The sequence below is a fragment of the Apodemus sylvaticus genome, chromosome 12 (genome assembly GCF_947179515.1).
Source record: "Apodemus sylvaticus chromosome 12, mApoSyl1.1, whole genome shotgun sequence".
Lineage (NCBI taxonomy): Eukaryota > Metazoa > Chordata > Mammalia > Rodentia > Muridae > Apodemus > Apodemus sylvaticus.
Window position 1 is genome coordinate 75,437,463 of NC_067483.1, and position 17,701 is coordinate 75,455,163.

A 17,701-nucleotide genomic window follows, 5' to 3' on the forward strand; every position below is an offset into this window, starting at 1 on the left:
GGCTTACGTTACATTTCTTTGTTTATTTATTCATTGGACAGTGGTGAACCATACTCAGTCCCAGTGGTAAGTGTGGGAGTCATTGTTCAGTCCCTCTCCATGCGAGGTTGGAATTGGGATAAGGTCTTATCCACCTCTTCATTCTCACTGAGGCTAAAGGAAATGAGCTCAAATTGGGGTGGGTAAGGGTTCTCAGTTCACAGGGGACCAGAGACATGGTTAGTAATTCCAACTGAGGCCAATGAGTGTTAGATGAACAGGATATCCAGAATACCGTCAGGGCTCATGAGTTGTCAGACACACCTGCACTGAACAGTGAAATCCAGAGAGGGGATCTTGCAGGGAGAACCTCCTTCTGAGCTAAATATATTTGTATTCCTCTCCCAAAGCAAAGTGCTATGTGTGCATGTATTCTCAAATACACAAGTGGGGGGGTGTGCACATGTATGAGTATACATGTGTGTGCAGGTACACGTGTAACGTCACTGGTCAACTTTCAGTGTCTTTTCTCAGAAACTGTCTACTTTGGTTTTTGAAGCAGTCTTTCATTAGCTTGAGTTCTTTAGTGCAGTTAGGCAGGATGGCCAATAAACGCCAGGGATCCACCTGCTTTCATGTCCCCATCATGGGCATACAAGCATGTACCACCATGGCTATTTTTATATGGGTTCTGGGGTTATGTTCACATATCACAGACTTGCATAGCTAAGCCATCTCCCCAGTCCCCTGCAGGGTATGTTTTATCATACCAGGAACTCTCTGCAGCTATACCACCACCATTATCTTTGGCCCAAAATACTGTCATCATCTCTTTATTTCCAAACTTGCTTGCTTGTAGCCTAATTGCAATAGTTGACAGAGTCATACTCTTTTATTTTAAGATTTATTTATTTCATTTATATGAGTAAACTGTAGCTGACTTCAGACACACCAGAAGAGTGCATTGGATCCCATTACAGATGGTGGTGAGCCACCATGTGGATGCTGGGAATTGAACTCAGGACCTCTGGAAGAGCAAGCAGCCAGTGCTCTTAACTGCTGAGCTGTCTTGAGCCAGCCCCAAGAGTCATACTCTTAAACTTAAATCCCACCACACTATCAGTCCTGTGTTTCCACTTCCCCAAGGCCTGCAAATTCATGTTCATCTCAGATCTGCCTGCCATCCATCATTGATTTTCTGACTATAGCACCCATCGTAGCTACTTTATATTGCTGTGACAAGATACCATGATCAAGGCAACTTCTAAAAGTAAGAATTTTGGGGGTATGTTTGTATGTATTACAGTTTCAGAGGATAAATTAAAGTCATAAGCTTCATCATGGGGAACATTGTAGCAGGCAGACAAGCACAGCACTGGACTGGTAGCTGAGAGTTTATGTCTTGCCCCACAGGCAGGAGGCAGAGAGTGCTAACTGGGAATGGTGTACGCTTTTGAAACCTCAAAATCTACCTCTAGTGACATATTTTTTCCACAAAGGCACACCTACTAATCCTTCCCAAACAGTTCAGTCAACTAAGGACAAGTTACTCAAACATATGGGCCTATGGGGGCAATTTCTCATTTAAACCACCATATTCTACTCTCTGGCCCCCTATGCCTTGCCACCTCATAATGCAAAATATATTTAGTCCAACTTAAAAGGTCCCCATAGTCTTTCAGTCCCAACATGATTTAAAAGTCTAAAGTCTCAAATGAGACTCAAGGCAGTCGCTTAATTGTAATCCCCTGAGATATCAAAAATCGAATTACATTATTTCAGCATATAATGGCACAAATATATATTAGCAATTCAAAATGTCAGAATGATGAAATGCTGGACTAAAGCAAGATTGGAACCCAGAAGGAAAACTCCAACCTTGTATCCTCATGCCTGATGCTAAAGGGCTCAGAAGGCTCTGATCTCCCAGGCTTGCAGACTGTAATAGCTCCTAATTGCTTTCTCCTCACTGAGCCAGACACTCTATTTGCCTTGAAATTCCTCAAATCTCTTAGGTATTCTCCAGTCTCACGGCCTTTTGTGAAATATGGAATTTTTTTTTCTTTTGGAACAATCTTAGTTATCTTAGTGGGTTGCTCTGGTGTCTTGCAGCATCTGTTCAAAACCACCCTGTCATCCAGTGTTCAGGATGTCCTTGTCTTGTTTCCTCACACTACCCCGCCTGCCTTTCTTCTCCTTCTGCCTGACTGGCTCACTCAGTCTCTTTGGTTTCTTTACTATATGCTTCCCTTCCCACTGGAATTGAAACTCTATCACAACAGAAAACTGAACCAAGTGTTCTAATAGTGTCAGGTCTGTGGCTGAGGACAGCTGTGAATATAGCAGAATATAACTTATGACACTATGAGACCTTTTGGCAATTGTGTGTGTGTCTGTGCGTGTAATGTATGGATGTAATTGCACATCCACATACACACACAGAGACAAAGGTTGGTGTTGGGAATCTTCTTCAATTGCTGTCTGCCTCATACTTTTATCCAGAGTGTTGTTAACCTGTGACTTACTGATGGGGTAGGATGACTGGGCACTGAACCCAGGGATCTATTTGTCTGCCTCCCTAGTAGTAATACTACAAGTGATACTACACTGTTGTGACTGGCTTCTATATGTGGCCTCTCTAGGTAACAGCCTCTCATGCTTATGAGACAAGCCCTTTACTAACTGAGCTCCTGCCCCATCCTCTCAGTAACCTAAATATTTTAAAGAAATCACACACTTAACCTTTAGAAGTGTGTACGTGGAACTGCTCTTAAAGAACTCTGAGGTCAGACTATGGTAATCCATTTCACACTTGCTCCATGCTTTCTCTGAACCGCTGGTTTCTCTTAGCAGTCCTTTTGCTTTTGGACTGCCAAAGTGCCCAGGTTTCCCTTTAGAGTAATAAGAAAGTCTTTGAGCCTTATTTCAGTGGCTTCTGCATCTTTCTCATGACTTTTTTTTCTCTCCCTTAACACCTCTCCCATAATGCTTTGTTCCTCTGTATCCCTGCTCCCTTCTTCTGTTCTTTTAATTCTCCTCCTTTGTCCTCTCTCCCTGCTCTTCCTCCCTCTTCCTGTACTTCATTCTTCATTTCTTCATATTTCCCATTTTCTTCCTACTTTCCCCCACTGGTTCCCTCCTTTCCTCCTCCTTCTCTCTCTCTCTCCTCTCTCTCTCTCTCTCTCTCTCTCTCTCTCTCTCTCTCTCTCTCTCCTCCCTCCTTTCTTTCTGTTGCTGGATACCTACTAAGTGACCAGTGTGGCACTTTTGCTCTGCTTTTCTTTGTAGGAGTCATGTGGTTCCTTGGGGTCTGCTGAGTAATATAAGGAGACGTGACACTTAGGAGAAATGGTGGCAGATTCAAATACAGGAGGAGAGCATGGAGGAGGGAGTGGTGAACCCGAGAAGGATGAAGACTTCCCAGAAGACAGATGCCTGCCTAAAGAATAATCATGACTGCACCTGTGAGGGTGGCAGTGTGGCAACTGTCATTCCAGGTGTATGACATCATGCCACTGAGAACAAATAAGCAAAAAAAGGAGCTTGATCTGGGCTTTCTGTGGGTGCTGTGAGAAGACAAACCCTGAATTAAGCTTGTAGGGATGGATAGCAAAGGATCCTGGGAAATCTAAATATTTCTTTTTCATTCATCCAAATATTTCCTTCACCACTACAGAGCAACCTGATTTAAGACATTAATTGCTGGTGGGTTTTAGTGATCTCAGGCACTGGCATTTTCCTATCAGCCAGATGCCAATCAGCAGAGTTGGAAATGGGTGGAAATGAATTCCTGTGTGACCTGGGGGGAAGGTAGTGTGACTGCATCCCCAATGTAGAGAGAGTTCAGTTTGGGACCATTCAGTACTATCCTTACTTTGTATTACTTTTGAATATTGAAGATTCCAGTCTTGGATCCTTCCAACTTTCCCTGGCATTTGATCATATCAAATATTCTAATCATAGCATTTTCTCTGTCCCTTAATAGATTACTTCAAGCCTTCCAACTGTAAGATGTTCTTATTTAAACCCACAGCTGTTCCTATAACTTTAACCTAATTATGTTTCCTCTTAGTTTATGTCTTTGTTGATGGATGCAAGGTTTTAAATTCTTCTTCAAACTTCTATATGGACAAGTAGAGTTGCATTCATCCCGAGAGCCCAGAAGTTCCAGTTGACTTCTACTCTGTCTTCAGCATGTTTTGACCTAATCTTCTATCTTCTGGGAATGGAAGACGTCTCTTGGTACATGGGATGTGGCGGCTGCATGCTTGTTTGTTGAAGAAGTGCATAGTAGTGCAATCAAACAGGTGACTGTTTGATGACCACAATGCCTCAAGCAACAATCCCCTGAAGTACTGGCCCAGGAAACTCTTAATCCTCAGCAGAGATCTTGCTATTGATAAAGGAAGTCTTGAGTAGGGAATAGAGTCATTTGGAATAAAGTAGGAGCATATGAAGAAGCAGAGCAGTAGATCTAGAAATAAAAGATTTGCTTTTACATCATTGAAGGCCAAGGCACAGAGATTATGACTCTAATAAGTTGAGTGTGGAAGATGGGTGGTTAATGCTGTGGAATCAGGTGCAGAGGGTCCTGCATAGTTAGCAGTGGGAACATGAAGGAAGTCAAAACCTCCCAGGGCCTGTACCCTGGTCTGTTCTTAAAAGTTCCTAGAGGCTGGTTCAGGCCTGGCTTCCACCGAAGACCTCAGTGCTTGCTTTGTTTGGAAATGTGATTCCATGAAGCTGCTGTTCCTTGTATGGACTCCTGAGAAGCTACAGGTCTCCAGCCTTCCAGGGAAGGTGCAGGGCCTTGGAGGGTTTGCAAACCAAGCTCAATGTTAGCACTTGGAGAACAATTTCACCTGAGGGGAGATTTTACATACTGAGATATTGCCCTCATCTTTTCTCCCTGTAGTGAAATCTCTGCCACCTTAGTAATAAGAAGGCCCAGAAATGAGCAGAAAGAGGAAATAGGGATTGATATTCTGCAGCACATATTTGAGTGACTTTGGAATTTTATACTAGACTCTCTGCCTGTCCTGATTCTGAAGCCTGAAGTCATGCTTGTTTGAAGAATATAACATTTTCTTAATGTATAAGAGCTTGACATGTCTGGGTAAGGATATTTTGTGCTATCATTTGGTCAGGACATATAAGGTTTTTTTTTTTTTTTTTGTTGGTTTTGTTTTGTTTTTACTTCATTTAGTTACTCATGTTGCCTTTTAGACTGTCCAAAGAAAATTGTAAATTCTCTCTTTTTCTTTAATAGAAAAACAGGATCTAGGTAGGAAACAAGTGAGATCTGCACCTCTTAACATGGGAATGTTAGACTAGTATTGTAGGAGAGGTGTGCATCTCAGGAACATAGACTTATTTTCAACATTGTCATTCATCTCTCTCTCTCTCTCTCTCTCTCTCTCTCTCTCTCTCTCTCTCTCTCTCTCTCTCTGTGTGTGTGTGTGTGTGTGTGTGTGTGTGTATGTAGGGGTGGATGGGTAGATAATGGTGGTAGGATGTTTCCTGATAAAAAAAAAAGAACAAAAGCTGCTTTACGTACTACATGCTCACCTACTCTATGGTTAACGGGAGGAAACATTTTAGTGCATTTCTACAAATTCAGGGCTACGAAAGGCCTCTAAAAGGCACACACTGGGACTTAGAATCAGAGTCACCTAGATTTTTCAGGAGAAAATGGGATCAATACTTTTTAAAAAATAAATCTGCAATTTTGTGAGCAAAATAGAAGCATTGGAGAAGTCAAGGAGAAATGGCGGAGAACACACTGAGCAGAGAAATGATAGTGGGGATATTTTATCAGTCTGCTAGAAAGATTGGGAGAAGAGACAGAAGGAGAAAGAGGAGGGCAGAGGGGGAAGGAGGAGGAGGAGGAAAGGGAGGCACACGAGGGAGGAAGGGAAGGAGGAGAGGTGATAATCATAGCTAATATTTCTTTTCAGTAGAAGCAGGAACGATGAGGCTATTCTAATTGCTAATAGTTCAAGGATGACAATGTGCAGTGAAATATATTGGAGGAATGGCACTAAGGAAGAATGCATTTTTCACCTTTACTGTTTGACAGGTATTGCTCTGAGTTCTTTTCATGTATTAACTCATTTAATCCTTCCAGGAGCCCTATGAGGTACATACTGAGTTTAACGATATCTCATTGTGAAGGAAATGGAGACACAGAGAGATTAAACAATCTATCAAAGGCCATATACCCTAGTGATAAAACGAGAAATGTGCACAGGGTGAACATCCCTTGTCCGATATGCTCAGGATCAGCTGTATTTTTGTACTTTGTATTTTTTTTTAGATTTTGAAATACTTTTTTTAAACTAAATTTATTATATAATTTATATTATATTTGGAAGGAGATCAAATTCTACACATATAATCTATTTATGTTTCAGATATGTTGCACACTCATTACCTGTAAATAATTCTGTATCTTTTTAGTGCTAAGCATTGCACGAGGCCAGGTGGAGTATCATATTGATGCTCACAATTTCCATGTGCTGGAGTACATTGGATTCCAGATCTTCAGGTCCGAGGCACTCCATTTGTAACTTCCTTCTCTCCGGGCAACTGGATTCCTTGAGAATTCCTGAAGAATGAGTGGTCCTGCAGTGCTTCCTTCTAAGGAAAGGACTGTCAACAACCTAATAGGTAGCTTCAGAATAGAGCAGGTCATAAAAGACCAAGGCTGACTTGAAGTTTGCAACTTCCACTTTGTCCCTTCCACCTCCGTGTTAACCACCAGTGATCTGTGATTTAGCCACTCATGCCTCTGCAACCAAACCTCCACAATCTCTAACAATGGGAACTGAGCTGATGAACACAACCTGTGTGCAGGGGAAGTGCATGTTAACTCTATGGAAAGAAAATGTTGTGCCCTCGGAATCCTTCCATTTAACCCGTGTACCTCTCACCTGACTGTTCATTTATATCCCTTATAGCAAAGAAGGACATATGAGTCCCATAACTGCCTTCACAAATTACCCAAATTAAAGAAGGGATCAGACTTGATGGTTGCATACAAAACCTGTTACGAGGGTAGTCTGTGGGATTAAGCCCTATTGAACCCTAACCCTCCTCCAAATAACTAGTGTCAGCTTTGGTGTAAGTTTTAAGATGCCTTCCTGACACTGGAGCAATTGTTGGTGTAGACAAGCTCTCATTTGGTTTAGACATGGTTTCAGGAAGGTCTAGAATAACAGTAGTTGACCTGGCACTTAAGCAAGTTTGATGTGGCTGTTAGATGCTCAGTGAGCAAATACCATGGAGACCATAAGGGAAGGAATCTGGAATGCACCAAAGCAGCAGGTAGGAAGATGCTGAGGGGAGGGCAAGAGATGGTCTCCTGAGTGACTCAGAAAGGGGCCCTGGGTGTTTGCAGAAAATGTGGGTGCACTTGAGAGGAGTAACTGAGGAACATAGAGTGAGACATTCAAGGTTATTAGTGAATTCTTCTATTGCCAGCCTGTGTGAAGGGAAATTGATGAGCCGTTTGTTCTAAAGGCATCAGCCTGGAGATGGGGCTCTTCGGAGAGATCCTGATGGAGAAGGAGCAATTGCAGGAATCCTGCTGATGCGTAGGTGGCTGAGTCTGGGAAAGCATTGTGGAATTTGAGGAAGTGAAGCTAAGCAAGATGCATTTGATGCAGCAGAAGCTTTGAATAGAGTCAGAATTTGGGTGGGAAATTAAAAATATAGTTTAGGAAACTATGGCAAGGGAAAAAATGTCTAGGCTCAAAAGCAGAGAGAATGAGCTCTATACAATAGACAGAAGACAAGGAACTAGGGAAAGAAGGCGGCCAGAGTACTTGAAACATTTTCAGCTTGCTCTCAAGGAGCATGAAAGACCAGGAAGGGACTGTTAGGAGCAAATGTCAGGACAGTTTGTTTCTGTGGTCATGGAACAGGCTCTGTCACTCTGGCTTAGGCCCACAGAGCTGAGGGAAGGTGAGGCTGTGGGGGGGGGGGGTTGCACAGGCTACATCCCACTGCCCCACAGTGTATGAAGAGTTTGTGCTCAGATTCTAGCTGAATCAGGGAGAAGGGCAGGAGGCTTACAGGCTGGACAGTCTTGCAGAAAAGGAAGAAGCAGAAGTCACAGAGGTATCATGAGCTGAGGTTGGGTATAGTGAAGCGCTTGACAGGAAATGGAAATTGTGTGAAATTTTAAATATGTGTATGAATGCTAGGGGAGGAAGGGAACCTCAAGTCAGCCTGTGGACTAGAGGGGACCCACTTTTACATTCCTGAATTTTTCATAAAGGCATGAATATTTCAAAGATCGTTCTCAGAGAGAGGGAGCAGAATGCAGAGGTCGGGTTGTTTCCCCGAGGATACAGGAAGCACAGTGCGAGATTAACCTCTTGTTGGTGGCTTTTTCTTAACATGACAGTTGATACTAAGCTACTGGTACTGCAAGACTAAGAAAGTTTACTTTTACTTTCTCCACGCACTCTCTCTTTTTCTTGCTTTCTCATCAAACTCTCAAAGTGCCACTAAGGTCATTATCAACAGTCAGGTGTCACTCAGAATAGAGTGTCCTGGCTACTTCATTTTACAATTGGAGCTAGGATTCTACTGGTGTTTTCTCAGTTTCGCAGCTAAAGCTGGTCTAAGGATACAGTTCATACACTTTGCAAGTTGATTTCTAGAGGGAAAAGGGAGGGGGGAAATACTAGAGGGATTCAAGGTTAGATTAACTGAGCATTGGAGGAAGGAAGGCCCTGGACCCCAGTTGCAGCAGTAGAATATGAATGCACTTATGCATAATGAGCACAATAGGAGATCAGAGCGAATGGAGCTGTAGGTCAACATCCTTTTGGATTTTAATTTATAAGAGAAGGAAGACTTTATTTTGAACTTTAATTTCTCTCTGGGTACTTATTAATAAAAGATTCATATGTGAAGACAAACCAGCACTTCGGACCTCTTGTGCAATGAAGGAATGCATGGTGATAACTGTGGAACTCCATTAGAAATTTGGCTGAGTAGTTGAGGGGTGGGGGAGTGGCTCTGGCTTAGGGCACAGTGAAACCCAAACATTAAGGATTGGTCTACCAGATCTATCCAAAGCCATCTGAATTAGGCCTTGACTGGATCGCAGGAAGACGAGATAAAGACAGTGGTTCTCCAAAGCAGGAGGCTCTGGCCAGCACCTTTGTTGCAATCTTTTCTTACGTTTCTTCCTCCATCTCGGAAGTCTACTTGGGTGAGAAGCCACAGGCTACAAGCCTCTAGGAATAGTAACCCCCTACTGCACTTTTATGTGGATGTATACAGCTTAAGTTTTTGTACAAGAATAACAAAGAATCTCTTGCTCCATCGTGCCATTCTTCCCTCTGGTCCTGTGCTCAGAGGTCAAACGTAAGCCCTAGCTTCTTGGATTCACTCAGTGGACAACTCCATAGAATTGAGCCTTGCACCACGTCTGTCTCACAAAGACTCTAAAGTAAAGGCTCTATTTTGTCCACCAAAGAGATACACCATTAATATTTTAGCTGCATTTCTTCTTCCAAGGTGGAAATTGGTAGAAGTGTAGGATAGAGAGGAACATATGGGTTATGAGTGAGCATGTCTGACTTCCCAGATCTGCTATGGTCTAAGTGGTGTCTGTCGACTCTGTATTCTATGCCAGACTCTGTTATATGAGGCAAGGTATTTGAGATGTGGTTCAATCAGGAGCAAAAAGCATCTAAAATGATACTGTTGCTTTTACAGAACAGGCCTGGGGAAATCCATGATGGAGGTGCTGTCCATAAGTAGCCCCTACAAGACTCCCAATCTGCCAGCTCCTTGCCCATTCACAACAATGAGCAGTATGATATTGTTATTTATAAATTACATAATGTAAGTTGTTTCGTTCCAGCAATAATGAACTAGGGCATAACCTACCGTCTCTTAGTTGACACCTGGCTACCAGCCATGATTCTTTGAGGCAGCTATGTGAACACAAAGGTGTGACTTCCTGAAGATGGGGGCAAGGCTTTTACCACTCTCAGTAGCTCCCTCCTCCTAGTGACCACATTTGCTTGTTTTGTTTTCTCTTTTCTGTTCTCACATTTCCATAGGAAAAGTACTTCTGTTTCCTCTCCCTTGAAAGGGCAATATTGGGGCACATATCCCTATATCCTACATGTCCATTTCTCAACCTTCACAACTGAGGTGAAATGCAGCCTTGTCTAGCCATATATTCACTTGGTATGTGTCTACTCAATGACACACACATATAGATTTATCTTTTGCTTTTACTCTTGGTCAGTTGACCAGCCATTCCAAAAGGTTTCATGTGAAGTTACTATGAGGAAGTGATTGCCTAGCTAGGGAATAGTTTTCTAGGCTTCCACTATTATCCCTACACCATAGACTTAGAAATGTGTGTCTTCGTCAAGGTTTTCAAAAAATGGGTAAGCCTCCTCCACACTCCTTATTCCTGCTGGCTAAGTATGGTAGATGACATGTGTGGGTGAAGAGCAGCAAAGAGCTGGAGCCCTAAGTCACAATATTGGGAGGAGGTACCATGACCAGAGCATGTCTTAAATTACAGAAAATATATTTGATTTGTATTACACATCTTTGGCTTATTCTTTTCTGTAGTTCTGTTTGGCTCCAGTGAATTCTAATGAATGTCCTATGTGGGTGAATTAGACCCAAATCTCTCCAAATCATTGGGAAAGAACTTAGTCTGAGTCTGCCTTTCTCATCCTCTCTTTCTCGCACACAATGTATTTCTATGTTTAAATTTGAAGGAAGAACCTGAGATTTTTGGCCTCTGGAGAGATTTTTAAAATCATTTATGAATAGCTTTATTCTTCCAAGGTTATTGACACTTAGTTTGCTCAATAGAAAAAAAAAAGAAAACTTAATTCCCACTGCTTCTCTGTGGGTCTAGTTTTGTTGACTAGAATCATGATTGGGATGAGGTGGACATATGGTGCTCCCTCAACTTTCAACTGCTTTCCTTGGAGATGTAAAGCATAAAAATGGGAAAGGAATGCTTGTTTAGAACTGTGCTTTAGGTGGGACAATCTGCCAGCAGAAGACAGGCAAGAGAATCCATCCCACTCCAAAAGAGAAACATGCTGTTGAAGGCAGGGACATGTACTTAAAGAACCGGAAGTACTGACTAACAGCTGGTAACCTAGGCCAGAGGCCTGATGAATACAGACAAGCTATCAGGCTGAATGCATCAAAGGGGCAGTAGACAGGACCAACCACAGCAGAGCAGATTGCTGGAGTGACATCTAGAATATTTTGGAGAGTCCACAAGTATTATTCATAACCTGGATTTTTTCCCTTGAAACATCTCTTGAGAATGACAATTTCCCTTATAACCAGACCATTCCAGTTAAGGAAAAGATAACCCACTGGGTAAATAGCCATGACTTAGGGGAGCAAATGAATTACTCTCTCCTTCAGTCCATTCCTCCCTCCCTCCTTCTCTCTCCCCCTCCCTTTCTCCTTTCTCCCTCCCTACCATCCTTCCTCCCTCGCTCTCTCCCTCCATGACATGACGCTGTTAGCCCAGACTTTGCCTGATTAGGGTAATAACTTAAAGCCCAGGTGATAGTAACCCTGGCCCGCTTAGGGAAGACAAGTTGCCAACACATAAGAAGAAGTCTGCACAAAATACAAGTGTGTATATATATATTTTTTTGCAACAAAAGAAACTATTTATTTGGAATCTGCATTACCAGTACAAATTAGGAGACTGTAAAACCTACATCGTGTTAGTATCATTAGAGAACACAAAAGTTCAGCTGGAATCGAAGGGGACAGAGGCCTGTGCTTGCACAGAAGCAGAGAAGCTTAAACTTTCAAAACCAAAGTAGAGCCGAGCTTTGCAGGTTTATACTCTTGATAATAAGAGAAGAAAGTGAGGGGGAGATAAAACCAACAACCAAAGGAACACACTTCAAAATGAAACCCCCAAAGGGAAGAAGAAATAGAGAGAAGGAGGAGCAAACATTCAATGTTTTATTTTAACGAAAGGGAAAGAAGTAGCTTACAAAATAAAATAAAATAAAAGTTTCCAGAAAGCTTTGAGCTAGGCTGGAAACCACAGAGGTGATGTGAAAAGGGTTGCCTTTCATTTCTCAGGACCTAGAGACAAGAGCTAAGCTGCCTCCAGGTGGACTGCTTCCTACGTCAGAGTTCCGCTGCTCAAGCCTGTCTTCTTTATGTATCTGGCTGGAATTCTGTCTGCTTTCTGAACACCTGAGTGCTTGAATAAGCAATGTCCGAAACTGAACGTCTGTCCAACCGCATGGCTTTCTTGTTCCCTGTGACTAATACAGACTTTCTGATGAAGCCTACCTGGCAATTTAGAGTTAACCTCACCAGAGGTTAGCATTCTAATTGCAGCCTTGACCCTGGCTCCTCACTATACCCACACTGCACCCAGAAGACAGGACTCTGGATCCCAAGAAGATGGGCCCAGGGCCTGCTTCATGGGTCTGCTCTACTGGGTAAGCGCTAGCAGTACCTCCTGTGGAGTTCTGCCTGGAGAAAGATCCTGTCTGGTTGGAAGCATTCTTGTGGACTGTTGATATTAATCAGGGAGAAGAAAGCCTTTCAGAATCAACAAAAGCCTTTCTTTTCAATGTAAGAACTCCTCTGGACAGATTCAGGGAGTATTTCAGGAAGAAAGTCCCTGCCTCCTTATCTCAGGGACTACTGGAGTACCACACCCTGGGCATGCAAGAAAGCAGGCACCTGTGGCTATGGGCTTAATTGTTGGTTTTGACACGGAGTGAAGCAAAGCAGAGGATGGGAACGGCCTTCTCTCCCTCCCAGGTACCTCTTTTCACATCACCCTGTATACATGTGTAAGCAACACAACCAGCAAGACCCATACACCAGTGAAAAAGGAGCACCCCCCTCAAATAAACAAAACCGAAAACCACAAAACTTTCTCCTTTTTTTGTATTTTTAAGAGCAGGAATAAAGAGAAGAATTCATTTCTGGGTCTCAAAATTAATAAACATAATGTGTTAGGTTGAACCTATTATTGTTCACTATTCCAACCTTTTTTTTTTCTTTTTTCTTTTTTTTCCTTTTTTTTTGTTTTTTTTTTTTTGTTTTTGTTTTTTTTTTTTTTAGTTTACAAAATGAATTTACGGTCACTTTTAAACACCGTGAAAGAAGAAATGGATGTACACACCTTGACACTTTTCTAGCATTCTTGAACTAATTCACAAATGCAAGAAAATAAAAAAGAAAAACGGGAGAAATAAGGAACATAGGTAGTTTGGTGTTAAAAAAAAACATACGCAGGAATGATGTGTATTGTCACAGAGAGAAGGGATACTTTCCCTTCCTGTTTTGCGTGCTATGAGGGTCATTTTTAATTTTTTTTATTATAAACACTATTAAATTCAGACCGCTTTTTTGGTTTTTTTCTTTATCTGAATATACAAGAACATTCATTATCAAATGTTCATCATCAATACTACAAAGAACGAGACACAATTCGCAAGAAACAATGGAAAATGTTAATAAAGCTGAAAGAATTGTTGAGTTTTTTTTTCCTTTTTTTTTTTCTAAGAGTTTTTTTCTTTTTTTTAAATTTGAGTTTCTGAAGTTTTATCTTTTTTTGGTATCGAAGTCAGGTTTTTCTGGGCAGAAAAAATAAAGAGGAGGAAGAAAGAAGCGAAGATAGGTGTGAGCAAAAGCAATCAAAATAATAATAGTAATAATTAAGTACTACTACCACGGGGAAGGAAGCGGAGGGAAGGTGCCTGTGGGCTCAACAGCTACCCAGAAGTCCATTCTACTCCAGCAGGAAGAAGTGATGATAAACAAGTTACAGGGTGGCAACCACAAGGTCTGCTACCATTTCTCAGGAGGGAACTGCTACTGTGGAAAACAAAGCACTTCCACTTGTACTTAAAGACTAGGAAGAAATTCTGGGACACAGTTTTTTGGGAGCCTAGAGCACTGACCTGACCTGAAATCCTAGGAAGCTAAGTTTCTAGAGGCGCACTCTTTCCACTTCTATCAGTAGGCTGCCTGTTTTCCCTGGCCTTGTTTGACAACGGAGATCTGGTGGCTGCCATGTTGGAGGTGGCAGTGAGCATGGAGTTGACTACCAGCTAAGTGTGGGACTCACAGGAGGCCTACGGAAGTGCTGGGTGGGACTCTCAGTGCAACTACGGCCTAGAGAGAAGCATTCTGTGAGGGTGGCACTGCTGTGGACTGATCCACTAATGGCCCTTCATGTGTTCAATCGGAAGCTGGCATCACTCTTGTTTCTAAGAGAACCCTTCAGCAATTCTTATAATTTGCTTCATGTTAAATGGATGTGACCCAACCATGCTTCTGCGAGTGGTTTCAATATATTCCTTCCACAAAGACAAAGATCACCAGTTCTCATCAGCACACACACACACACACACACACACACACACACACACACACACACACACGTTTGTCCCTTCTAGGCACCTGTTCTGACCATGGCACAGATTAGATGATAGTCTTCCAGTGACTTGGGTCAGCTGGACAAATTTTCATTTGCCAAATAATTACGTTCTGCATTATCTTCAAATACTCAGTCCCCTCAGGTTTTCAGCTATACATGCCTGACTTCTCCAAACATACATGAAGCGTGTTTCCTATTTATCACTACATGTGGAATGTGTATGGTGCTGTGGGCTTGTCCCTCAGCCCTCAAGCTCTTGTACTTCTTCCTGGGAGTCCCTGAAGGAAAAGAGTTGTAATAGGGACAAGGACTTGCAAGGCCTCCTAATTGGATTCAAGTTGAAACTAATAAAACCAGGTTCTACTCCTCAAGTTTTGAATCTCTTCTCTATCCTAAGAAGACAAACAGACCAAAACCAAATCAGAGCAGAAAGCTTCTGAAACACTGTCATAATGGGGATGGCATCAAGGTACTGATAACAAACAGAAACTGGAACAAGAAAACCACATATTGTTCTGACCTAGCAAGAAATGTTCATCATAGGGACATCACTTTCCCTGACCATCGACCTGTTCTTGGGCTTCTTACAAGCTCCTTGGTAAGCCAAGCATAACATTCCCATTCTACAGAGGATGTGCATGAGGCCCCAAAGATATCTGGCCACTTGCCACCTAATCTACTGACCAAGCTGCCATCTTTATGGCTGGCAGAACCATCTGGAGAATTTAAGCTTATGTCAAAGCAAAACTACCTTTCTAGCAACTGTGATTTTTCTGTCAATCTCTTGGCATATAGATAGATCACTGTGATTAACTCAACAACAACAACAAAATTCATCATCCTTTCTCTATGATTCTTATGTCCTCAAATTAATTAGTAAATGTTAACCATATACTTATACGATTCTCCTCTCTGGAGGAGAAACCCAAAACAAAGACCATGGTTTACTATAATCTTTTGAAAAGATGATATAATAAAAACACAAAGCATCCAAATCTTTGTTGCCCTCACCTGCCAGACACTGGAAGTCCTGTGTGTGGCTCCCTGAGAGCTCCAGAGGTGGTAGGAATGAAGACAGTTTACACTTGACTCCTGACCCGTGTTAGTACTATCCTATACATCCTAGCAGTAAGTACATATTAGTGGGTCCTTGAAGCCCTAGCCACATACTGCTTCTCTCTTAGGCTCTCCAGATAGAGCACTGTGATAGCTAATGTACGTGTTTGTACAGGATTTGATTGCTGGAAGACCATCTGGGAGGTATCAGAATAAATGCTTCCAGTGCCTTCTGTAGGGGAGATCACTGATGATAGGTTAGTAGCATCCTGCCAGGCAAAGCTGTGAGGTTGTGCATGTGTCCGACTGTGTGTCATGTATGTATGTGCATGCCCATGAAGGAACAGTGAAGCCTTTCAGGATGAGATCCTTCACTCTTTATAGACACCCTCATCAGGATGCCTCTCTTAGACCTAGCTTTCCTGAGGTTCTGAGCACTGAACGGTCAAATGGTCACCATAGACTGTGCCTCTAAGACCAAGAGCTATTTCTAAGAGGATGAGAAAGTTGATAGGAGTCCTGCCTTTGCTGTTCTTTGTGCCCTCACCTGCCAGACTTCCTGCCTAGGACTCAGCCTGATGGAGCTACATTGGGACCTGTGGCACCTTTAGAAGCTCAGTTATGGCTGTCCCCAACAAACACCTGGGGCAGAAAGAAGAGGAAGAAGTCAGGATTGTTCCCAGAAAGAAGGGGGAAATGGAGACAGAGTGGCTTGGAATGAGTAGGGCAGTGTGGTGTATTCCTGCTAAGAGGTAGTGAGAGTCACAAGGGAGACAGAAGGATTGCCTGCCAACGTAGGGATGAGGGCTCCTCGTGAGGTAAAGTTGGCTCCTCAAACCACCAGCGTGAAAACATACAAATGCGTTTATTGTTTTCCTTGTAATTTGGTTTTCCTTTTTAAATTCCTCTAATTGCGGGGGGAAAATAATAGAGGGCAGGAACCGGGGAGTCTATAACTGAGAGCAGAGGCCAGGGAAGATGACAGAAACCAGTCTGACAGCTGGAGGCAGGGAAGGGTGGCTTCTACCCAGAAAAAAAAGGGAAGAGAGTATAAAGAAGTGTCCAGATTGGCTGAAATAGCATCCCAAAGAAGAGAAGAGAAGGAGACTCTTATTGTGTTTGCTGATTGCTTCGACCTCCAGTCTGACCGCTTCAGCGTTGGGAGAGAAACCCTCCCTCCTGCCCCTGCCCCAACTGCGGCACAGGGTCAGCCGGGATGCGATTGCTGGGAGATCAGTTGGAGGTATCAGAGTGAACACTGCCAGGGCCTTCTGTAGGGGAGGTCACTGATGAAGGGGTAGTAGCATCCTGCCAACCTCCATTAGCCTAGAAGGGAAAAAGGGAGAGAAGTCAGTCCTCTGTGATCAGGTGGCCTTTTTGAGCAGACAATGACAATGATGCAACTTGTGGATGGGACTGGCACCTGGCACATGGGGACACCCATAAAATGGGCTCATAGAGTTGTAGATGTAATATTCACCCCCACACTCAGATGAGTTCATCCTCCCAGTGAGCCTTTGGATCCAGTGCTAATACCTCCCACTTAGGTGATGTGTTTGTATTTCTCCAAGATTCTGCAATTCAGTCCCAGCCATCTTTGAAGTGATAGCTGCCTTCTAGTCAGGAGACATGGGAAAGTTATTTTGGTTTTAATCCTGGCAACAAGTTAGCCATTAATATGGGTAAAGCACCTAAAGGTGGCTGGCTTTGATTTCCCCTGGGAAGAATAAGAAGACTGGCTTAATTGTTTTCTGAAGTTCAATCTAGCACTGTGTGTCCTGAGTATTTATGGGATACCAGGTCCTGTTCTATGCCAGGGTCTAGAATCTCACTGGTACATAGTGATGAGTGAGTATAGTTGATGTATTCAAGGAAGGGGCTAAGACAAGACCATGAATCCTGATCAACTGTTGAGCCTGTTGTTTAAAAAGGCCAGAGCTTCCATGAGGGCAATACTGTGTCTTGTTGGAAAATAAGTAACTAACATACTTAGCAGAATATATTGTTATGACGAGAGAAGAGGGAGGACTGGAGAGGGAGAACTAAATGGGAGAGGGATGGAAGAGAGGGGCAAGGGAGGAACTATGGGAAGGGACAACTAACATTAAGGACCATCTGAGGGACCATATGGAAACCTGAAACTAAAGAAGGTTCTTAATATGAAAAATATAAATGGACTCACCAAATAATGGTGGAGACAATGCCCCAACTAGATATCTATGCCACCAA

The 17,701-nt window shown here is 42.7% G+C and overlaps 1 protein-coding gene across 4 annotated transcripts in view; it reads right to left on the bottom strand.

Annotated features, from left to right (window-relative positions):
* Window positions 1-17,701, bottom strand: part of Pbx1 (PBX homeobox 1) — a 321,114-nt gene that overhangs the window by 25,904 nt on the left and 277,509 nt on the right. The window contains exon 9 of one of the 4 annotated variants that reach the window (XM_052200251.1): window positions 11,624-16,798. The exons of 2 other annotated variants lie outside the window; for them this stretch is intronic. In XM_052200251.1, the coding sequence (XP_052056211.1) occupies window positions 16,706-16,798 (93 nt within the window). In that variant the 3' untranslated portion in view covers window positions 11,624-16,705. Of the gene's footprint in view, window positions 1-11,623; window positions 16,799-17,701 lie in introns of those variants that run through there. One more of the 4 variants, XM_052200254.1, reaches the window with a different exon arrangement.